Below are 25,222 nucleotides of genomic sequence, written 5' to 3'. Positions count from 1 at the left end.
GGTATTAGAGGCAGATTGGCTGTGTAATGTCCTTGAGATGTCACTTTCTCTGCCCAGCACCTCAACAATTTACTTTGTATAAATGCTCTGCGACTACTTGATTGAACAAATTTAGGCAAAAACAGTTGTATTGATGGGGGCACATCCTCTCCTCTTTCGCAGGACTGGGGGCACATGTACAATGTGTGTATGTCTCTCCTATTTTGCAGGGGCGGGGCGGACTGCCTGAATTATTACATCTCTTCTGTCTTGCTGGAGTGGGTGCACAGCCTGAATTTTTATGTCTTTCCTGTTTTGCAGGGGTGGGTTCACAACCTGAACTTTACATCCCTTCAAGTAGATATGAGACAAACAGAGAGTTGCTCAATGAGCCAGTCTCAAGTTTAAGCAGAGTACCTTCACATTGTGGGACTCATGCAAAACATCATTATCAAATGTCAGCAGCAAGGCATTATAGGCTTTTGCACAGGGTAGACTCTCAAGCATCCTGAATGATTTGTGTCTTTTGTGTTAAGAAACATAACTTACCCATTTACATGTTCTCTCCCTAGACAAGTAAATGGGGCCCAGGCTATCGGAAAGAGGATATAGATACCCAAGTCTCAGTGAGTGTCGTATGACTCCTATCCTATCTAAAAGAATTCCATTCTGAATCCTTAAGGAGGATACCTGCTTTTCAAAAGTCAAACCTCAGTTTAATGTTTATTATCAAACACCCAAAAACATTACAGCAAACTGAACAAAACTGAATATGTCATTTTTTGGGTATTTATATATTTTATTTTAGAACGTTTCTTTAAAGTTTTGATATTTTGTAATGTTTTTGTTCATTTATTTAAGGTAGGGTGGAAGAAAATATAACATATACATGTGCTCAGAGCGGTGCTTCTCAAAATGATGCTGTGCACTGGCCATTACTGCCACAAGCAGCAATTACCCTGACAGAAGACATGCCGGCAACACTAGTCACACTAGGCACAGTGGCCTGATCTGCTGGGCAATTTACCCTCCGGGGTATTGACTTTGGGTCCCACATTCCTTGGTATCACACCTGGGATTGACCTGGCCCTTCTCCTACAAACCTGCCCCTCCATGAGCAGGACCCGCTCACTGCCGGGACAAGTCTGTGTTTCTGATGATGGTGTGACCTTTCCTTTGTGCATCCAAAATTCAGTCATCACAATTGTTCGGCAGGTTCTTGCAGGCTCAGTCGAATCCAGAGGTTGATGCCGCGGCGATTCACAGGGTAGGGGGAATTAAGCCATTTTTCGACACAAATACTATTTGAAAAGTCGCTCTATGTTTGCTGTGAAACACTTTCATCCAATTGTGTGATGAAATTCTAGCCGTGGTACAATAAACCAAAATCAAAAAGGCAGCAGGAGTGACATGACAAGAAGTTGCATCACATAAACCTCCAACTGGGATGTTAAGCCATTGTCTTTTTTTTTAACAATCTAAAGAAAATCGAATCTGCAGCATTTTAAAAACACTGGAGAGGTCCCACTTATATAAGCCTGAAAATGTAGGGTAGATTGGAATAAAAAACACTGAGATCACAATTGTGCCTCATAGCTACACTGGAATTGACCGCCTGTCGTCTTCTGACAAGCTGCTAGAAAGCTGATGGGAGGAGGTGTGCAGTGTGAGCAGTTGCAGAAAATATAATGCAACTTTAAAGCAGATGTCAGGGAGTCCACATCTATCACATTCTCTTCATGTTTTGGTACACCCACTAAAGCCCTCATCAGGAGTTGTATGGTACTATGTAAGTATTTTAACAATGGCTATTAGTACTGTTACAGCACGAAGAACTCTGAGGAGCACTAGCCGATTATGAGGTTGCTCCTGCAAAATTGCTACAGTGCACACGGGTAAAAAGAGCAAAGACAACATGCAGTTCAATGAATGCATGGTGGTGGCCATTTTGAAAACAGGACAAATCTTCCCACCCTCATGCTTTGCAGAAACAATCCAGCAGTCGTTGAAGATGAGAGTCTCTGTAAAAGACAGTTTTTGAATCAAGAGCTGCAACTTGTTTCTGGGACGGTGGCTAAGGAGGTCCCGGGACTTTTTGCACCCCATGACCACCATGAGCATCCTGAGTGCTCAGTGTTGTCGACCCATGATATCTAAGGAATGACTATACACTAACCAGACATTCTGATGACATTGCTTATGTGTTATTAAACTCCACCTGTGAGCAGAAAAGTAGGGAGTAATAGATTGGGTTTGACTCCCTTCTGTGTTCCTTGTTCTGGAACCTCTGGATTTCAGTATACTGTGGGATTCATTACCTACTTTTTTGGTTGTAGTAATTCTAGTGGCAAAAGTCACTTGGAGACCACCGCTGTCATGATCTCTGCTTCCAAAAGGCCAGGACTTACCCAACTCCCTTGGAAACAGACTCATAACCCAGGTTCCGAGTGCCAGCCAGTCCCAATTGGGACCTTTTGGACCCTGTCCTGGCGCCAGTGGCGCCAGGCTCATAAATATGCCCAGTCCCAGCGCTGCAAGCGCCGGGCTCATAATGCTTGGGTGGACTTACCTGCAGCAGACCATGCTGCTTACTTACCTGTCAGTTGAACCCCTGATCCTCTTCTGTTTGGGACTACTTTTCCTGTTGGGTGGGGCAGGAGCCACTCCCTAGGTTCAGAACACTGGAACTCTTCTGGAAAGCAGGAACTCTTTTCTTACCTAGGCGTGGCTGTGGAAGGAGACACCTAAGCACTACAGGAGGCTATTTAAACCACACCCGATGGATGAATCTTGCTTTGCGTTATTCTGCATCCTCTGCAGCAGAACGCTCATCGTGTCTTCTGCATCTGATCCTGGGTCTAAAGGAAAAAGGCTTACCATCCTGAATCCAGTCTTCAGCAACATCTATAAAGACAAGAAAGAACAGGTTAGCACTACGCTCTTCAGTGACAGCGCATCTCTTACCTGGTCCATCGGCTGTCATCAACGCCTCGCGCAGCATTCCTGCATCTGAAAGACAAAGGCTTACCTACTCTTCACGCGCTCCGGAGGTCATCGCACTGCATTCCGGCATCTGAAAGAAAAAAGCTTACCAACTCTTCGCACGCTCCGGAGGCCTTCGGCGCTGCATCCCGCATCTGTAAGACAAAAGAAGGTGCGTTTAAAGACATTGGGTAATGTTAAATACTCACGTGCCATTACTCCATCCACGCCGAACTCAGTGGGCATTCCGGCATCCTTCAGCAGCTCCGAACTGGTACCTGCAAAATAAAAGGACAGTTAGTGCGCATCGTGAAGCAAGCAACAAGCGCTTACTTACGCGCTTCCAGGCGCTTCTATTCCGCATACGGGTCCATCCTCAACTCACTTCAGCCAGTCAACCTCCATCGCCAGAACCCTGCAAAATAAGAGACAGCATTACAAAAGACTTTTAAAGACATTTGAAATATTCGGAACTCACCGTTCGTGAAGTAAACGATGGACAGCAGTCCTCTGAAGTCAAGAGGCCTGCGCTACCTATCCAGTGAAGAAACTGGTTACAGCACCCTGCCCCGAGGCAGATGGAGAGCTCGGCGTTCACTTACCTAAGGTGAGAGCGTTAACCTTTGAGGTTCTACAGGAGAGGAGAAAAGGAAAGAGATAGGGACACCCCAATAACCCCAGTTCATTTATCCCATATTTTCTATCTGCAGACATCTTACTCTTCGAGTCAGGCATACAGTGCACAGAGGTCCAGCCCAAAGAGCCAACCGGGTGGTACACATCACTTTTGAAGATACGGTAGTCGCCCAGTCAAGACCGGCGCCTCTGCGAGAATCAGGTGAGCGTTACAGAACGCAAAGCCTACCGCAAAACTCTCGCCCAGGCGCTATGGAAACCTCGGATACCGACCACCTAGCCCGGTTACTTGGGGAACTAAGGGCAGAAGTGCATGCAGCTCATCAGGAAACGAATGCTCTAAGAAAGGAACTAATTATTTCCAAGGAGCGAACAGACGATCTTGCTAGACAATTGCTACAGTCACAGCCGGACAGACCCCGTTACCCGCATCAGGGGCAAATCTTCCTTCAACATCCCCTACGAATCCAGTGCAGATCAACCTACCTGGGAATGTACCTCTGGCTCCGCCCGAACGATTTTCTGGTGACCCAAAGAGGTTTGCAGTATTTATCAATCAGTGCCGGTTGCATTTTTTATGCCGGCCAGCAGCCTTTCCAACTGATCAAGCTAAAGTAGCTTTTGTGCTTTCGTACCTTAGTGGCAATGCGGCAGACTGGTCGATTCCTCTAGTTAATCAAGATGATCCGGTTCTCCATGATTTTCAAGCCTTTCAGCTTAGTATGGAAAAACTGTTCGCAAGACATTCACAGGGGCAGGCCTTGGACAATGAGCTTCTTTCGTTGCGACAGGGTAATCAAGACCTTTTGGCTTATATTGCATCTTTCAACAGACTAATAGTGGAAACTCAATGGCCTGAGGAAAAAAGGATTACGCTGTTTTATAGAGGTCTACGTGGAGAGCTCAAAGACGTTTTAGCCCAAGTAGTGAATCCCCCACAAGACTGTTCGGATTATATAGACTTAGTCGTTCAAATAGATCACAGACTGCAGAACAGGAAGGCCGATCGTTCCAAGTTTGATGCTCGAGTATTTTCCAAACCACCAACTCCTTCCAAAGGAATAGACTCCGGGGAACCCATGCAAATAGGGGGCCTGAAAGGACCACTAACACAAAAGGAGCGGGAAAGGAGAAAACAGTTGCAATTATGCCTCTATTGCGGAAACTCAGGGCACTTTCTTCGAGACTGTCCGGTGAAACCAGCCAAGAAGGCGGTAGGAGCTGCAGTTACCAAGGTCACAAACTCTGAGCAGGGAAACGACCTCGCCCGACAAGAATAGAGGTCCTCTTGCCGAGCGTTAAAACCAGTTCCGTGACCTCGCATTTCATGATACCTATGGTCCTCATTAGCCCTGATCATCCGGATCGATTACATGCGATTGAAGCTTACGTCGACAGCGGTGCCATCGGCAATTATGTGGATCAGGAAATGGTTTTGAGGATGAATCTAACTCTTTGTCCCAAGGCTGTAAAGGACGTCATTACTACGGTGGATGGTACAGAGATAGCCTCCGGACCAGTAACGCATACCACTCAAGATGTACACCATGAGAAGATTGTGTTCGATGTGATCAAGGCCCCTCAGTTCCAGATTATTCTAGGGATACCTTGGTTAGAGAAACACAATCCTCGGATCGATTGGCGAGCAAGAACGGTTCAGTTCCCAGAATGTGTCTCTACTTGTCACCCTCCACCTGGTGTTGCTCTAGCAGCAATTTCTTCGGAGACTCCCCAGTTACCTCCCGAATACCTAGAATTCCAAGATGTTTTCCGGAAGGATCAGGCTAACTCTCTACCTCCTCATAGGTCCTATGACTGCCAGATAGACCTGATACCTGGATCTACTCCTCCGTGTAGCAGAATTTATGCCCTCACCGAGCCTGAGAACCTTCACCTCCGACAATACCTGGATCAATTCCGAGCGAATGGGTTTATTCGTCCTTCTAAGTCCCCTGCTTCTTCAGCTTTGTTCTTCGTTTCAAAAAAAGAAGGGGACCTTAGAATTTGTATAGATTACCGCGCCCTGAACCAGATCACCGTTAAGAATAGATATCCGTTACCTTTAATCCCTGAACTCCTGGACCAAGTCAGAAGAGCATGCATATATACAAAGCTGGATCTTAGAGGAGCCTACCACTTGGTACGAGTAAAAGAGGGCGATGAATGGAAGACGGCCTTCCGCACCAAGTATGGGCTATTTGAATATCAGGTCATGCCCTTCGGACTTTGCAATGCCCCGACCGCCTTTCAATATTTTATGAACGATGTCCTCAGAGAACTCATAGATGTATGTGTTGTCGTTTACATTGACAACATCCTCGTTTATTCTTCATCGGAATCTGAACATCGGAAACACGTGAAAATGGTCCTCGAGAGGTTGCGTCAACACAGACTTTTCGCTAAGTTGGAAAAATGTGTTTTCAACGTGACTGAAGTTGAATTCTTGGGATTCATATTATCACCTAGCGGAGTGCGTATGGATTCAAGGAAGGTCGATGCAATTCTCAAATGGCCATCACCATCCTCCGTAAAAGGGGTTCAAAGCATGTTAGGCTTCGCCAACTTTTACCGCAGGTTTATCCCCGAATTCTCTCGAATAGTCCAGCCCATCACCGCCTTGTTAAAGAAAAACAAACGTTTTGAATGGTCTACCGAGGCGGAACAAGCTTTCCAGAATTGGAAGACAAAATTTATCTCTGCACCAATTCTAAAACATCCTCGCCCCGAACTCCCCTACATCGTTGAAACTGATGCTTCGAGCCTTGCCATGGGGGCAGTTCTATCACAGAAGGACCCAGTAACCAATCAGTTACATCCCGTGGCATTCTGGTCTCGCAAATTCTCGCCTCCTGAGATCAATTACACTATTACTGATAAGGAACTTCTGGCTATCAAGTCTGCCTTTAAGGCTTGGCGGCATTATCTTCTGGGGGCCCGACACACCGATACTGTGATTACGGATCACCGAAACCTGCAATATTTGAAAACTGCAAAAGCCCAATCCTCTAGACAACTCCGTTGGGCACTATTCTTTGCCGAGTTTGACTTCAAAATTACCTATCGACCTGGTACAAAAAACGGTAAAGCTGATGCCCTTTCTCGGATGGGAGTGGAGGAACACTTGACCAACCCTAAGCCTGTACCTATCATTCCCGAACAAAGAATTCTGGGTGTAATAACCACACAATCCATAGAGGAAATTAAGGATAAAACCAGGCAACTTATAACTCCAGCAGAAATACAGAATTGGCATCTGCAGGGAAAGGACTTTGCAGTAAAGGACAACTTATTGTATTTCCAAGAACGATTATACCTGCCCAGCACAGATTTACAGAAAAAGGTGATCTCTTGTTATCACAAGTCTCTAATGGAAGGACATCCCGGTATGGCCAAAACCTCAGAAAAGATCAAGCGCTACTTCTGGTGGCCGTCTTGGAAAAAAGATATCAGAGACTTTATAATGTCCTGTGGAGTATGCGCCCAAAACAAGAGTCAAAAGGAAAGACCAGCCGGCCTCTTATGCCCTATTGACATCCCACCTCGCCCTTGGCATACGCTTTCTATGGACTTCATCACAGACCTACCTCCATGCTCCGGATACAATACGATCCTGGTAATCGTGGACTTATTCTCCAAGATGGCGCATTTCATTCCACTCAAAGGCTTGCCAACAGCAACAACTCTGGCCCGAGAATTTCTCGAAAACATCGTCCGACTGCACGGTTTTCCTTCAGTGCTAATTTCGGATCGAGGTAGTCAATTTATTTCTCATTTTTGGCGAAGTTGTTGTCGGTCGGCTCACATTGATGTGAGATTATCGACCAGTCACCACCCTCAAACCGACGGACAAACCGAGAGGACCAATCAAACTCTGGAACAGTATTTATGCTGCATGCTGCAACAAACTGAAAAAACTTGGAAAGATATCCTTTGGATAGCCGAATATGCCTACAACAACTCTGTCCACTCAGGAACTGGGAAAACCCCGTTTTTTCTTTTATACGGCTGTCACCCTCGAACCTCAGAGTTGGATCCACCCCAAGATCTTGGAACACCAGCAGTAGACTACCTGCACTCTACTATCACCCAAGCTTTTAAGGAAGCCGTTTCTCACCTTCAAAGGGCTAAAGAACAATACAAGAAAGGAGCAGATCAACATCGGAAGGAAGCCCCCCAATATCAAGTAGGAGATCAAGTCTGGTTATCCACCAAATATCTACCTCTAAAAGGACCACACACATTCAACCCAAGATACCTTGGTCCCTATTCCATCACTACCATAGTAAACCCAGTAGCGGTCAAGTTGGACTTGCCCCCTCACATGAAGATACATCCGGTGTTCCACGTCTCTCTTTTAAAACCCGTGCAACCTCAAACCCGACTAACTAAATCCCCAAAACCTATCCTAGTTGATGGAGAACTCGAGTTTGAAGTCAAAAGCATCCTGGACTCCAAGATCTCCAAATCTAAGCTATTTTACCTAATTGACTGGAAAGGCTACGGCCCTCAAGAAAGATCCTGGGAACCTGCAGAATATGTTCACGCTCCTCGTCTAATCAAAAGATTTCATCAAACATTTCCTGACAAGCCAAAACCCCCGGGGAAGCCCGGTTTGGGAGGGGCCTTGAGGGGGGGTACTGTCATGATCTCTGCTTCCAAAAGGCCAGGATTTACCCAACTCCCTTGGAAGCAGACTCATAACCCAGGTTCCGAGTGCCAGCCAGTCCCAATTGGGACCTTTTGGACCCTGTCCTGGCACCAGTGGCGCCAGGCTCATAAATATGCCCAGTCCCAGCGCTGCAAGCGCCGGGCTCATAATGCTTGGGTGGACTTACCTGCAGCAGACCATGCTGCTTACTTACCTGCCAGTTGAACCCCTGATCCTCTTCTGTTTGGGACTACTTTTCCTGTTGGGTGGGGCAGGAGCCACTCCCTAGGTTCAGAACACTGGAACTCTTCTGGAAAGCAGGAACTCTTTTCTTACCTAGGCGTGGCTGTGGAAGGAGACATCTAAGCACTACAGGAGGCTATTTAAACCACACCCGATGGATGAATCTTGCTTTGCGTTATTCTGCATCCTCTGCAGCAGAACGTTCATCGTGTCCTCTGCATCTGATCCTGGGCCTAAAGGAAAAAGGCTTACCATCCTGAATCCAGTCTTCAGCAACATCTATAAAGACAAGAAAGAACAGGTTAGCACTACAGTCTTCAGTGACAGCGCATCTCTTACCTGGTCCATCGGCTGTCATCAACGCCTCGCGCAGCATTCCTGCATCTGAAAGACAAAGGCTTACCTACTCTTCACGCGCTCCGGAGGTCATCGCACTGCATTCCGGCATCTGAAAGAAAAAAGCTTACCAACTCTTCGCACGCTCCGGAGGCCTTCGGCGCTGCATCCCGCATCTGTAAGACAAAAGAAGGTGCGTTTAAAGACATTGGGTAACGTTAAATACTCATGTGCCATTACTCCATCCACGCCGAACTCAGTGGGCATTCCGGCATCCTTCAGCAGCTCCGAACTGGTACCTGCAAAATAAAAGGACAGTTAGTGCGCATCGTGAAGCAAGCAACAAGTGCTTACTTACGCGCTTCCAGGCGCTTCTATTCCGCATACGGGTCCATCCTCAACTCACTTCAGCCAGTCAACCGCCATCGCCGGAACCCTGCAAAATAAGAGACAGCATTACAAAAGACTTTTAAAGACATTTGAAATATTCGGAACTCACCGTTTGTGAAGTAAACGACAGACAGCAGTCCTCTGAAGTCAAGAGGCCTGCGCTACCTATCCAGTGAAGAAACTGGTTACAGCAGCCTGCCCCGAGGCAGATGGAGAGCTCGGCGTTCACTTACCTAAGGTGAGAGCGTTAACCTTTGGGGTTCTACAGGAGAGGAGAAAAGGAAAGAGATAGGGACACCCCAATAACCCCAGTTCATTTATCCCATATTTTCTATCTGCAGGTCAAAGAAGCCTCAACATTACTCCTTGCTGGCCTGATGTGGTTTTGGAACCCCAAAGGAGCTGGCTGGATCCTCAAAAATTGCAAATGAGTCACAAAATATGACTATGTTTTTTAAATGTTTCCAACATTGTGTATATTTTGAAGTGGCACTTGAGCACATTCCATGTAGAAACCAATGTATCTGTCAGACCACCATCAAGGTAAATACACCAAAATGAACAGAAACGCTACTAGAGGGGGCTGGTGGCTCTAGCCCTGAGTCTTTTGGTTGTAGCCCCGGAATGAAGCTCAGGGGCTACAACTAAAAGGCTAATTAGTCCAGAGTCCCGACATTAGCATAGCCCCAGATCTTTTCCAGACCTAGAAACACCCCTGAAAATAAATATACCCTCATGACAAATGTTTGTGCACCACAAACGTATGGTTGATGAAGAAACTGACATTACACAAACAATGAACACAATCAGTAATGTCACATGCAATATCCATGACACTCAAACAGACAGCTAAAATGTCCCCATCCATTCCCAGGTTTTTCCATGCATTCCGGATCTTACAATTATAAATGTAAAATGGGGAAAGCAAAGTACAAGTATTTGAATGCAAAGCATCAGACCAGGACTGGTTTAGACAAAGTAGGGAAAACATGACAATTTTGCGAACAGCTGGTCCTCCAAACAGCTCGTACATCCACTGACAGTATACTTCCTTTCACCTCAACATGTGCTAAACCTTTGGAGAGGATGCTGTTGGAGATAGAGCATTCTAGCCTCTCCTCCAACTAGCACCGCTGCTGCTGCCATAACCAGCATGCCAGCAGCCACCACAACCTCTGCCCCAGCCACCATCACCCCCTCCACTGCAGCCACCACCTCCGCTACATCTACCAATACTACTGCAGTCACCACCTCCACTTTAGATGCCATCACCAACCCTGCTACAGTCTCCCGGACCGGCTCCACTGCAGCAACTATAAAAACTGCAAGGCAGTAATACCATCACCCACTGACTCATATCATGCGGGGCACAGTTGCCACATTCACTGAATCCGGTGGTCCTCCCCAACTTCAGCCAGCCTGCATTAACCCCATCAGACCCGTGTGTGCTGGTGGCACAAGAGCCAGGGATGGAGCAGCCATTGTGGAAGCAATCTGGAGATGCCTTCCCTTGTCCTCTGTCACCTACCGGCACAGATTCCTCTGTGACTGCATACAATGGGTTTCATGTGTTAATATATGCCCGCAAAAATATCACAATACAAAAATATCACCATATTTTTGTGGCAATATTGAGCCATGGACCCTGCGGTGGACACCCCCGCATCCCCTGCATTATTATTAAATGTGCGGGGGACAACCCCGCAACCTCTGCTTCCACAAATTATCCCCCCCAAAAATATCACCTATGGCGAGAAAGATGACCATATGTACGGCGATACTTTTGGTGGTGATCATATGTAGGGATACCATACAATGGAGGTCATACAGATGGTACACAAGGAATGTGGCTGGCATTTTCGTCATCAACAGACTTATGGGAGTCAACGCCACTTTGAGACGTAAGAACATGTGAAGCCACAGGGGCGATCTGTTGGGCAGCTGGGTGATATCTGGCACCTTGGAATAAATAAATATCACTTTGTCCAAGATTCTCCTAGATCTCCCCCTGGATGTTGCAGGATCCACTATGGCAGCAGGGGGACCCCCTTCCACTTCCTTTGGCTCTGGTAAACGACCCGACAAATGGGGTTGCACTGTGTGATGGGTGTTGGGAATAAGGTGTTGGAATCAGTGTTGTGGTTAGTGAGCTGGAAATCATGTCGTGTATGCAACATAATTTTGTATGTTGTATGCGTAATCTGTATATAGAAAAGTGAACATTTGCGGGTGTGTGGCTTTGCGTATGTTTCCTATACAATTCCACACTGTTTCACCAATCTGTACCAAATTATGAACAGTCACCTGTTAGAACCATCCAGACATTACTGGTTACATGACATCTGGACGCCCCACCCCTTACCCTGGATTTCAGAAAAAGTCAAAATGTGTTTGTGGGCCTGTGGGTTTGTGACTTGGCAAAGCGTTGTTCCTTATACAATTCCTCACTGTTCACCAATCTGCACCAAATGTTGCAAAGTTACCTGTACCTATGAAGGAATGCTCTCACCATCCCCCTCAATACTGTGCAGGATGGAGTTGATGCTGGGCCCACCAGCAGCATTTTACTTGCTTAGGTCAATGGTCTAACCCTCTGAGCAGTGGCCTCCCTCATCCTCCTCATCCTCCCCTGCTCCAGCGATCTAGGCACCACCTTATCTGGCTGCTGATGCCTGACACCCGCAGCTCATGTAAGTGCATGCTCACGGCTACACCCGCAGCCTCTTGATCCGCAGTGGGTTTCCAATTTTTCTGAACCCTTGGTAGTATTTGTATATCATTACTGCCACCTTTTATTCCCTATAGCTAATTGATTGCAGGGTTTACAGTATGTTTAGTGTACTAATCAGAGTCTGCAGGCCCGTGACATGCCATAGGACTAGAAGATAGAGGGCAAGGGGGGTTAAGCAAGGTGGGCTAGGTTTGTGACCCAGGACAGGGGGCAGCATTTTGGCACCATCACTCCGGCCCCAGGAGAGATCCTGCAGAAAGCAAGGATGACAAAACAAAGGGCAGCAAAGATGGGGGCAGAGACCCAGGTGCATATGAATAAAGGCCCCAGCATGAGGTGTTGCATGCAAGCAGGGGGGGGGGCGGTTAGAGACCCACACCAGAAATCAAACCCGTTTTGGTAAGGCGAATGCTTCCCCAATAAAAAGAGGACAGCCACTGCAAAAGAACACTGCAGCACGCAAACTCATCCATAAACAGATTAAGCATGTAGGAGGCGGTCGGATCCCGAATACTGTTTTCATGGGGTAATAGCGACAAGAAAAGAGCACAGATTGAGAAAGTGCAAGAAGCCAAGCAGCAGCACGGTGTCTTGGAGTCGTAGGAGGAGGATGGCAGCATGTGTCAAAGGAGAGAATGCCATTTGATATTGATATTGATATTTTATTTCTATCGCGCTCATACACAAGTGTTTCAGAGCGCGACAAGGCAAGGGAAGGGGAACAGGGGAGAACAAAAACAATGATCTTACTAGGCCCAGTGGCATTGAGAACGTGCAAGGGAGAGGGAGAAGGGGGAGAAGTGCATGGAAGGGGGGACAAAAAGAGAGTGCGGAGCGAGAAGGAAAAAACAAAAATAATAATAAAATAATAAATAAAAAGGCAACAAACAATGGGAGTGCAGCCAGCAAGTGGCAAGTGCTGGGTTTATGGCAGCAGGCCATGTAGGTCTGAAAGTGCAGGAAGAAAAGGGGAGGGCTGTATGGGTACAGATACAGACCCCAGTGAAGGGGGTGGCCCGGAGGCAGTGCGTGAGGGTGGCAAAATGAGCAGGTACCTGGGCCCAGAGGACAGAGGGTGGCCAGGTGCATGGTGCCGAGGGAGAGTAGAATCAACAGGGGAGAGGGGATGAGAAGGCAGAAGCAAAGAGGAAGGTTTTGAGGTGCTTCCGGAACCGGAGATGGTACTCCTCAAGTTTTAGAGTGGCAGGGAGGCTGTTCCAGAGGGAGGCCCCAGCCGAAGACAGAGATCTACCCCCAGCTTGCTTATTTCAGAAACGACTTACCCTGAGGGAGTTAGAGGTAGAGGAGTGGAGTGCTCGAGATGGGAGGTATTTGCGGAGGGATAGCTGAAGGTATGTTGGACCCAGGCCCCAGAAAGCCTTGTGGACAATGCAGAAGGTTTTGAATTTAATCCTTGCATCCACTGGGAGCCAATGGAGAGATTTCAGAGCTGGAGAGATACGATCCCATGGCTTGAGGCCAAGGACAAGTCTCGCAGTCCTGTTCTGGATAAATTGTAAAGGGCGGAGAGTAGAGGCAGGTAGATTAAGAAAGAGGCTGTTGCAATAGTCCAATTTAGAGACAACCAGAGCTTGGGAGACAGTGAGCTTCTGGGGGAATGGGAGGAAAGGAAGAATACCTCTGAGGAGGTGCAGTAGGAGGTTTGACTTTTTTGATACATCAGCGATGTGGGCGGAGAAGGAGTGTGTGGAATCAAAGGTGACACCAAGGTTCTTGGCCTCCCAGGTGGGGATAGGAGGAGGGCCAAGGGAGGCCGGCCAGGGAGTGAGGGGAAAGGAAGGTGATGGTGTGCCAATGAGGAGGATCTCTGTCTTGCTTTGACTTGAGTGTTTGACTTTGACTGTTTGATTTGGACATATAAGGGGCACCAGTCAAGAATGGAAGGAATGGAAAAACTGGAGTTGCAAACGTCTAGCTTGCAGGCACAACATGGGACTTGCCAATAGAGATCAGGGACAGTGCAAATCCCACTGTTTAGGTGCAAAGAATAGCTCTAGAAAACAAACTGGCTGGTGGTGGGTATCGCTCTCCTTGAAGCACACCTTCGAGTTTAAGCTTTTCATTGTTGCTTTGTAAATAATAAAGCCTATGGCCAAAATGTTATTCCACAACAAATCATGGTGCAGCGTGGTTCATTCAGGTACAAGGTGGGTTATGGAGCATTAGTACCCAGTGGGGGGCTCAGGGGGAGGTAGCCTTGCAGCCAATGAGAAGGCTCAAAACGAGGTATTGCCAGACGGTAAGCCCACCTGCCCTGAGTCTCCTCATGGCTGGAGGCCGCCATCTTCCGCTGTCGGGGAACGAGGCAAGTGGTCCCCTCACACCCTCCCCCATACACAGATTTCCCTCCCCGCCCTCCACCCCCACTTAACTTCTTTTCTATCCATTTTGGGAGCAGATGCGCTGGGAACACTTCTGTCCCCAGCGAGGCCGCTCCTGATCTGCAACAGGTTGCCATGGAAAGGAAGAAGGGACTCTCTCCATTCCATGGCAGCCATTTTTGTGTTGACCTTTTCCCTATTTTTTGAATGGCCACCATGGAAAGGGAGAAGGGACTACATATAGTCCCTTCTTCCTTTCCATGGTGGACATTTTGTTTGTTTACTTTTTTATCATTTTCAATGGCCGCCATGGAAAGGGAGACCAGACTTCGTTTTCCCTTCCACAGCGGCCATTTTTTCCCTTTTTCCTCCAGGTGTGGTGTCAGATCATAATCAGTAACAACATGCAGTATGGTGACGACCACATTTCTTTTACCTCGTAATGAGGACCTAAGTAATGCTGACTTTTGGAGGCTTATTTTGAGCCCTGGTTGGCACTTCCTTGCAAAACAACGTATCAAAACATTTCTTTGTTTTACTGTGATTTGCAAGCAGTATTCTGCCTGTAAATTATGATCCAAAAATGTGATGTATAAAAATAACAACGTTTTAAAAAGGTATGTATTCGGAAGTAACTTCAACCAAACAAACAGGAATCCTAAACTGTCTAAACAGTCCTGTACTACACAAACTTTGCCCCAGTCAAGAGCACTTACATTGTGGTATTTGCACTACCTTCAATAATTGACCCATAAAAGTCCATTTTTGCAATGGGTATTTATTTTTCCGAGTAAATATGTGGCGCAAACTTCAAGTACACCTTTACAAATTTTATGTAACACAAGCCCAGTGATGTTTTGTGATGAAAGTGTGCCACTATGTTGCGATTGCTATTCTCCTTTGTTATAGTGTCTATACTGATAGTACACTCTATTTGCTAAATGCCAAATTCATACTTTTGGAAGGATTTTGTAAACTTTAAATAAAGTTATTATATGCTTCCGAAACCAAGCCCATATTATCGGGAAAAATGCGGTCATTATTAGAAGCGAAATATTGGCGGCGCATCGTACATTTACCAAGTTGCAGACCTATAGTGTGGATAAGAAATGAGCTGGGATTGATCTCGCTTTGCACATGGTACCTATGGCAGGTAACAGCTCTGTTCAGAAAGTGTATCATGGCATTTCGAGAAACCACGGTGATAGGTGTGCTGGCCAATTACATATTTTCCTCAAGAGATGAGACCATTTCTATATGGCGTCGGCGGGTAGTTCAAACGTTAGCAAAGGCATATCTAACCTTGCTTGTTCTAATACAAAATCCTGTCAGAGCCAAAAAATTTTTTTTCAAGGTGATTGGATAAGGACTATTGCAAAAATGTAAGATTTATCGCGACTTTATTGAAAATCTATTTCAGGGGAAAAAAATATAGCTCACCTGAACTATATATAATAAAATATCCTTCTGTTGCACATAGAGTGGATTTCATGAGGCTGCGATTTAACATATGGCCTACAAAAGATGTCATTGCAAGACGTAATCTAATACCTCAAATAGAGAATGTTTGTCGATTTTGCAAGGTCATCTCACAAAAAGAAACTCTTAGACATCTGTTGTTGAGTGTCCTGCCTTACTTGATGTAAGAGAGAAATATTTGTCACAGAAGGATATCGACTACTTACGCTGGAACATTTGTGGTTAATGATTCATTGTGGACATTTGACGCAATTGAGACTTGGAGCCATTGGCTTCCTGCAAACCTTGAAGCTACAAAAAACTTAGGTTGACGTCAGCAAGTGACTAGAATGTTCAATATCAATTATTACAATGTTAAATTGTAATGGAATATATTGTGTTTTCTTTTTATCATTTGAGAATTAATTCATTTTAATTGTATAAATGAGAATTATGTTGAATTATGAATTTTTAAAATTATGATTCGTTTTATTGTTAATGTAAACGTTTGTAAATGTTGTAAAGTTGACCTATGTCAACTAAATCAATTAAAACAAATAAAAATATCTAAAAAATAAAGAAGTTGCTGGAAGTTTCCTGACACAGAATTTGTGATTTGTAAAAACAGATTCAGAAGAACCTGGGACCCATTTCTGCAGATTCCAGTCGACAATGAAGAGGAGAAAAGCCAGCGGTTTCCTCTTTGCCTCAACTACCTCATCTGCGCCCTCCTCGGAGTACTGGTGTGCGCATTTGGATTTTTTAGTAAGGTAAGTCGTGATTCATTTTACAGTTAAATTCAAAGTGTACGAAGCTTCAGTCCTACAATGTTGTGCATCCCAAATGAAACCACTTTGTGATGCATGCCTCCGATCACTCAAAATTGAACCTTTAACAGCAGACAAGAGAGGTGGGGGCAGCAGAGATGCTTGCAGGCTAAGCACTTGGATATCCACATTCCATGTGGAACACTGGGGACGCGAACCTCATTGCAACAGTAAATCCTGCCACACATCAGTGGTACATGCCTTCTTCTACAGTTGCCTTGAATACAATGATCTTAAAGATCCAGGATGGATGTTGGCTGGCCATTTTCCTGGATTAAACCTCTAGCCACATGGGGCATATATGCAATATATTGATTGGATTGCATGAGCATCAGATACCACACTGTTATTGATCCATGTGTAGTGAATAGGTGGATCAGAAAATCAGTGTGCCTTCATGTTTATCTCTATGGTCCTACGGTCAATTACCGACGATATTCAGCTCATACATCATTTGTTGTAGTAGCATTCCATTATTCATCAAATATGTCGTATGTTTCCCTAAAGTGTATTAGCCTCAGTATGTTTTACTACAATAAAATACCCCTAAGTTTTCTATGGCACAGGCTATGACAACAGTTAGCAAATGTTGGATCTTCATATGTCTTGGGCTACAACTCCTATAAGCTCCAGACAGCATAGTCAATTGTGCGTGCTCATGGGCATGGTAGTCAAAACCACGTGAAGAGCCACAGCTCGCAGACTCCATTGGACAATGTAAGGGATTAGTCTGCAAACACCCGCATCAGCTATACATGTACACAAGCACAACCCACCTTGACTTGTTCCACAATGCACTAGCTCTATGGTCGTGCCCATCACTATCCTCTTTTCTTTAGATCACGTGACTAACATTATTGAAAAACACAATGGCAAAATTTCCATGACTTTAACTTGTACCAATTGGGTGGTAGATATCAAAATATTTGGACTAAAATTTGTTGTGATTTCGATAGCAGTTGTGCTGTGCATTTCCTGTACAAACAAGGTGTGAATGCTGCTGCTTTAATGTATCAGTTCCTTTTTTTTATCTTTCCTGGAAGCATCTCACCTTTTAACATTAGAAGGCAAGAATTATAATCTGCACTTCTTCAACATGATGTTCAGCTAAGAAGGACCTGGCGTGACAACCTGTCCTGTTTGGTAGATCCTGGAGTCATTTGTTTGCCCCCTTTGATGTTTCCCAGCCTTCTACTCTACAGCACCCTGCCTTCATATTATGCCCTGCAGTTGAATTCAGTTTGTTCATTTCTCTTTTTGGCATGCCCCTGCTCCCTCTCCCTATCCACACTGACCCCCTGCTGCCCAGCCATGCCTGACCATTGACTGCCCCTCTTATCCCACCCCAGGACGCTGCCTTACATTTGTCGCTGTGCCATTGCAGCGCGGGGGCAGGTCTCCTGCCAGCTTCTTACTTTCTACTCTTAATTTCTATGAAACTCAATACAATATTCTGCAAAACTATCAAAAAAAGAGTTCCATGCTGGCTCTAGCAGTCTTCCTAACGCTTATTTCATCAAATGAACATGACGCCCACCCCGTGTCTGTGAACATTTGGGAATATATTTGCCCCAGTGGCCTTGCTGCGATTCAGTCTTAAGCTAAGTCAGTAACTTTCATTTGATTTCATTGGGCCTCATTCCGAGTTTGGAGGTAGCCATGCCATCATTACCGGCATGGTTACTTCCAAACACGTGTCTGGGTCCCGAAAAAAGGGAATTACCGGGCCATTCTGACTTTTGCAGGCCCAGTAATTCCCATTTTCGCGACCCAGACCCGGTACGTCCCCATTCCCATTTGAACCCCCCATAGTGCTCAATTGGAATGGGGAGGATGCTAACAACTGACCCGTTAATCACGGGTCCGCTGTTAGCACCTCAGTCTGCTCGCGGGTGCAGGTATGCATGTCTGGCGAGACCAGACGTGCATACTGCCACCCGCAAGCAAACTCGTAATGTGGCAGCCCTGTATGAACGGTGCTGGTTCCTTACCGGCACCGGTTATACCGCGGCCGCCAGGGTCGTAATGAGGCCCATTGTCTCAGTTATTCCGAACCTTGATGGAAGGACAGAAATACAGTTCCCCCTTCAGCATAGCTTTTAAGTTGACTGCTTTTTTGTTGAAAAAAGATCACTTGATACAGGCAAAAATGATACATATCTATTGATTAAGCGGCCATCTCTCTGCTTATATCTTTTATTGGAATAAGGATCATGCCTTTGTGAAAACATGGTTGGGTGGAAGATGCCACTGTTTCTTTTAGGAGGAAAATCCCAAAAAACACACTCATTTGGCGATGTTCTAATTTAGGTCCATAGTTACATTCTATATTAACAACATGTGGTGTCATCTCTTTCCCAAAATCTAAAGTCTGCAATTCAATCAAACCTTTAAGTAAATATTTCATGAATTCCCTTGTGTCAATCATTTTTTCCCTGTAGGAATTCCAAAAAAGTTTAATTTGGAGCGTTGTTTCCTGTCGTCTATGCCATGTGTCTTATTTTCAAGGAATTTAGTTTATTTTGTCACGTTGATTCACTACTAAGGTGGTGAATACAAGTTTGGGGCTAGTGGTGAAAACATGCAGCATTTCTGGGTACAGCAGGTTTCATCCCCAGTCCCCCCAGGACAAGCCAAATCCAGCTTTGCCACCCACCTTCTCGGTTATCCGACCCATGAAGCGTTTATCAGTTGAGGCTTGCGCGGCCACTTTCTCACCCCTGGACCCCTTTGACTGACTCACACCCTGACACAGCCCTTTCCATGCTCCACTCTGCTACATCTGATACTATCGATGTTCTTGCCCCTGTCATGAGGATCCGCCTGAGGCACAAAGCCAAGTGCAATTCCGGGTACGACCCAGACCCCGTCACCCTCAAACGCAAGTGCAGGATGGCTGAGTGGAAATTGCATGCTTCTGGTACATCCTCTGACAAACTAGCGTGCCGACTTCTCCAAAGGCAATACCGGCTCTCAGTCTGCACCAAGAAGAGAGCTCACATCCAAGCCAGCATCTCTGCAGCATCTAACTACTTGGCCAAACTCTTTAAAATCTGAAAGGAACTGGACAATCCTGCAGTCTCTACCGCTCCTGTCCCTTTTCAGGCCGTGGCTTCTCATTTCATCTCTAAAACCCAGGAGATCCTGTCCTTTCTCTCTCTTCCTCTCCTCATACCCCCTCTACTCCCTACTCTTCCTCTGGCCCTTCTTCAGTCACCTCTCCTCCCTCCTTCTCTGCCTTTACCCTGTTCTCCCCAGATGAGGTTTCCAGACAAGTCCGCTCTATGAAAGTCTCATCAAAACAGGTTAGTCCCTGTTCCTCCAAAACCATCAAGGACCTCATTGACTCCCTGGCTCCTGCTCTGGCCGACTTCTGCAACCACTCCTTCAACACTGAAGTCTTTCCATCCCCCCTGAAGCACTCCCTTGTGAACCCTCTTCTTAAGAAACCCTCTGCCAACCCATCCTGCCGGGTTAACTATCGAACAATTTCCATCATTCCTTTCCTGGGCAAATTCCTGGAAATCTCCTAGCTTAATCTTCACATTGAATCTGTTGTTTGTCTTCATGACCATCAATCTGGCTTCAGAGCTGACAGAAGCACAGAAACTGGCCTTCTGAACATCTGTGAAGACCTGCTCTCCAACCTCGATTCTGATACCCCCTGTATACTCATCTTAATTGATCTCTCTTCTGCCTTTGATACGGTCAACCATGCCATTCTGCTCAACCGTCTCTGTGAAAACCTGGGTATCACCGGTCAGGCCCTGGCATGGCTGACTTCTCTCTGATGGACCCTCCCAGGTCCAACTTGGGTCCTTCCTCTCCTCTATTTCTATCTCTACCTGTGGTGTCCCCGAGGGGTCTAACCTCTCTCCCTGGCTTTTCAACCAATACCTGGCACTTCTTGCCCACTGCATTGCCGCTCTCTGCTCCAACTTTCAGTGCTATGCGGATGATACATAGCTCATTTTCAGGGTACCTTCAGCCACCTCTTCTCCTTCTCTCATCCCTGACTGTCTGTCTGCTATCCAGGAGTGGTGTGCCTCCAATGATCTGTGCCTTAATGCCAGTAAGACTGAGATTCTCCTCATCGGCATACCCTCTCCCTCCTTTCCTGTCACTCTCTGGCCAGCTTCTCTTGGCCTTCTTCCTGCTCCCACCTGCGAGGCTAAAAACCTTGGGGTCATCTTTGACTCCACTCTCTATTTCTCTCCTCATATATCCTATGTCTCTAAGTAGTCACACTACCAGCTGCACCTCCTCAGAGGTTTTCTTCTTTTCCGCTCCTTCCCCAGAAGCTCACTGTTCCAGAGCTCTGGTTCTCTCTAGGCTGGACTATTGCAACAGCCTCTTTCTAAAGCTGCCTGCTTCTACTCTCCGCCCTCTGCAACTCTTCCAGAACAGGACTGCAAGACTTGTCCTTGGCCTCAAGCCCAGGGACCGTATCTCTCCAGGACTGAAAACTCTGCACTGGCTCCCAGTGGCCGCAAGGATTAAGTTCAAAACCCTCTGCATTGTCCACAAGCCCTCTGGGGCCTCAATGCCTTCAACTCTCTCTTCTTAAATATCTTCCTTCTCAAGCTCTTCACTCCACCTCCTACAACTCCCTCAGGGTCAGTCGCTTCTCCAAGCAACAAGTTGGTGGTAGATCTCTTTCTTCGGCTGGGGCCTCCCTCTGGAATAGCCTCCCAAAACTTGAGGAGGACCATATCCGGTTCCGGAATAACATCAAAACCTTCCTTTTTGCTTCTGCTCTCTCCTCTCCTCTCCCCTGCTGAATTCCTGGCTGGAACTTCACTGGTTACCTGTCCACACTCTGATCTCAGCCCCAGGTACACTCTCCCGCCAGTTGCACACCTGCACTTCCTCCTTGGCAACCCCCACACTTTGGGACTGTTTTCTGTATCCCTACAATCACACACCAGCACTTGACACTTGATGCCTGCACTTACCCTTGCACTTTCCACCAGCTGGCCGTACTACTCTTATTGTTTGATTTATTCTATTTTCCCATGTACTGCAATGTCCCCTCCCACCCGCACTTTCCCCTTCCCCCATCCCCTGCACTTGCACAATATGAATGACACCTGGCCTAGTAGGATCGTTGTCTCTGTCTTCCCTCTGTTCCCCCTCCCTTGCTGCGTCGTGCCCTGAAACACTTGTGTATCAGCGCGTTATAAATGCCATATCATATCGCATCATATCACAGATCCACCAAAGTACGAGTTGTGTTACTGAAATCCTTCATTAGCCTGTTTTAGTGTGGCGTAAATTTCCGCCACCATAAAGCAGTACTGCGTGGTAATATGGCATTTCATCATGGAGTCCAAAGAAACTCAAAAACAGGAAATAATTGAAGGGTTTTCATGAATTGGAATCAAGTAACCATATACTTACTGTGTGTGCTATAAGTAATTCCATTTGGCAGCATTAACGGAGCTGATGTCCCCAAACGTGCAATCACCCCATATATTATCAAATTGCCTCTGTTTCTTTTCTGTTCGGTTGTCTCTATTCGGCGCTTGGTTCAGGACTGATTTAGCTTCCCCCACCAGCTCTTGCAATGTCAGAACTGTCTTGGCAGGGATTCTCACTAGTCTCCTTTTCAGTTCGTTTTCCCCAAGGTAAGTGAAAGGACAACAAGAGATATGCCTCCAAAGTCACATAAATCGGTCATCGGCTTGGTCATATTATGGTTCTATGTGATTACACCGAAAATCTTTTCTTTGAGGCATTTTTTACAGAAACAATTTTGCTGTAAAAATACTGATTTTTTTATTGTTTTTTTATTTGGGGCGCTCACCCCCTCAAGCCACCCGTTTCCCCGTGTTGTTAACCCACCCAGCCCCCTCCCCACCTGTTTTATCCCCTTACTCCTCCCATATATATATATATATATAAAAACATGATTTGGCATTTTTTTGGTAAACATTTTTCGGTAAAAAATGCCTCGAATAAAAAGTGTTCGGTAACATGACTGGATGGCCATATTTTATACCTAAAGCAATTGAATAATACCCCTCACATGTGCTTTTCGCTCCCTTCTTTGAAGCTGTTAAATCAATTCTGATTAAAAGCCTTCTGAGCCTGACTCTTGATCCACTAGCTCTTCTCTGTCCTCTGCACTGCTTACAGATTTGAACGATTGCTATCAGGCCTAGCAGGTGGGTGCCTGTGTACCTTTCCCATTCCCACCTCTACTGAAGGAAGACATTCTTGTCTGGACATATGCTGTTTCTTAATAGCATGGCAGCAGTTAAAATTTGGTTAAAATTGACAGCAGCATTTTGGACGGGGGATTGGTAAGGTGGTTGGGTTAAATGTGGTAGTGTGGGGCCCAGATCCTGATACATAGTCCAATTCTGCGGGGTCAAAAGGCCATTTGTCCTTTTCCATAACTCTGCAGGCAGATGCCTTCAGTCATTGGAAGAGAGCTCTGGCTTGGCCATCAATGCCCATAATTCGGGTGAGCTGGTGCGATTCGGTGCTCCAATTTGATCCGCGCCACTTCTCAATTTTCCAATACAAATTTGCTGGGCTGCGCTCTTCCCCATTCCTCAATAGATTCAAGCTGACTTTGATTAGATTACACTGTCAGATCAAGATAATATATGTTACAATCCAGAAGGAGCTGAATAGAAGGCTTCATGCTTGAATCTATAATTTGAAGGCTGCTCTGACCACTAGTGGACTTCACAAATGTAAACACTGCCATTTTGCCTGAACAAATCAGTCATGGTGACTGATGCATATTGGAAGCTTCTGTTCTTGCTCTTTCAGTCTGTGTTAATACTCTCGTGAGTGTCCTTGCTTGTGTTGTCTCCACCAGATTTGCCACCATAATATGACTCTTCAACTGGCCCCATTGTTCGAGATTATTTTCCTTGATTTGCTATTTTTGTTTACTTTATCCTTAGAAAGGCATGTGGATACTTTAACTTATTTACTGGCATTGCTAGTGTTAAAGGATCTGTTTTGAACACCCTTTGGTTAGATGCTATGATGGTAGTTATGGACTTGTCATTGTCGTGGCTCCCAGAGATTTGGGTGTCAGTCCCTCAGCCGGTTTGCTCGCTATGGCCCATTTGTGGTGGGTGAGCCTCCCAGCAGATCTAATTCCAGCTTAATTTTCATATTGTTCTTGTTTCTATGTTTGTCTGCTGGCATTCGTTTCATAGGATGTCGTCAGTGTGGTGGATTATCTTGAATAGATATTTTTAGACAAGTTCTTGTATGGGCTTTGTGGGACAGGTTTCCCTTTCTTGTGCCTTGGTGTTGGAGTGTATGGATGAGCAGAGAGAGAGCAGGAATTTCAGCAGTTCTAATCAGCCAGCTGTTGGCTCACTTAATGGGCAAAAAGTGTTGAGTTTCACAATACAAGGAAGATTGCAGCTAACATAGAAATATGCCGAGGTCTCTTAGATTATCCAATTGAGAAGAGTACACATGCTACCATACATACCAGAGTCTGAGTCACAATCCTTTGCGAGCCCACTTTACCACTCATTAAGATTTGAATTACTACCGTCTGCATCACCAACCTTGTGAACTCATGTAAAGCTGGACCTCGAAGGGAAGGGGAAAGGTCGCTCTTATATACAAAGAATGTTTAAGCTCAACACATTTTACTATCTCAGAGGGGGGCATGCTCCATGTTAAGCGCCTCTTTACTGCTACTTTTTCTATTGATCTTTTCATTATCGTCCACTTCCGCTAGACCCAACCCAGGATTCATTTGACGTTTCCCTGATTATATGGCAAAAACTTTACCGAGTTGTTTTGACCTAGTTCTTGTGCGGGGATCATATTATTGGTTCAACCTCTTTCAGACCATGCTTGTGCTAAACAGTTTCTACATGTCATGGCTGATATGGACATTTTGCGATTGGTTAATCAAACAAATCACACGGGCATGAATATGTTGCATTGTATCTTTTCTTGTCCGTGTATCCTACCGGTTGGTGTCAAACAGTTTTATCCCTGCTATGATCATGACACAAGTCCCTTTATCTTGGAGCTGGATAAAAAAAGCTTACTCAAGCTCAACTATCCACCATCTATTATACTAAAACAAATGGCCTTACATTTTATTCTAAAGCTTGGACTCACAGCTTCAGGTTACTCCTGCTAGTAAGGCTTCAATGTTAGTCAGTGAAATACATCGGTCTCAATGTTTTTAGACTTATTCTATACCAAATTTTCAAAGACTGTGACGGAACATGCTCCAATTAAGAGTTCATGCCCTAAATCTAATATCCACAAATCCAAAGCCTGGTATATCAAAATTAGGGTAAGAAATGGAAATGTATCCACCAAGTGGAACGTTCCTGAGGAAAAAACTATGATAACAAGTAAAAGTTGTTTACCATATAAGAACAGACATTTCCCATTTAGCATAGCTTCTTATTCCCATATCTTTTGGGAATTATTCTTCACTTTCTTGTTACATTTTTCCTTTAAGGTAAATACATGATGGTTTTGTCCTGTTTTTTGTGGGAAATTATTGACATTCAATCATGTATGTCTCTGTTAGATCCCATAGGTGATCCTCAGACCACTATCCCTCTCGCTACTACAGATGTAACTTCTTATCTGTTCTATTTTGCTAGAATTTCAGAAGCCCAACTAGAAATGCTGGCTTATCCCC

At 45.6% G+C, this 25,222-nt stretch overlaps 1 protein-coding gene across 1 annotated transcript in view; it reads left to right on the top strand.

The window, feature by feature from the left end:
- The window catches only part of LOC138467576 (chitin synthase chs-2-like), a 282,914-nt gene that overhangs the window by 19,369 nt on the left and 238,323 nt on the right, over window positions 1-25,222 (top strand). Inside the window, exon 2 of the mRNA XM_069607709.1 lies at window positions 16,374-16,515. Coding sequence (XP_069463810.1) covers window positions 16,374-16,515 — 142 coding nt within the window. The remainder of the gene's footprint in view (window positions 1-16,373; window positions 16,516-25,222) is intronic.

The sequence above is a fragment of the Ambystoma mexicanum genome, chromosome 4q (genome assembly GCF_040938575.1).
Source record: "Ambystoma mexicanum isolate Mex_15411 chromosome 4q, UKY_AmexF1_1, whole genome shotgun sequence".
Lineage (NCBI taxonomy): Eukaryota > Metazoa > Chordata > Amphibia > Caudata > Ambystomatidae > Ambystoma > Ambystoma mexicanum.
Note: the sequence above shows the minus strand (reverse complement) of the source record. Positions and strands in the feature narration are given on the sequence as shown.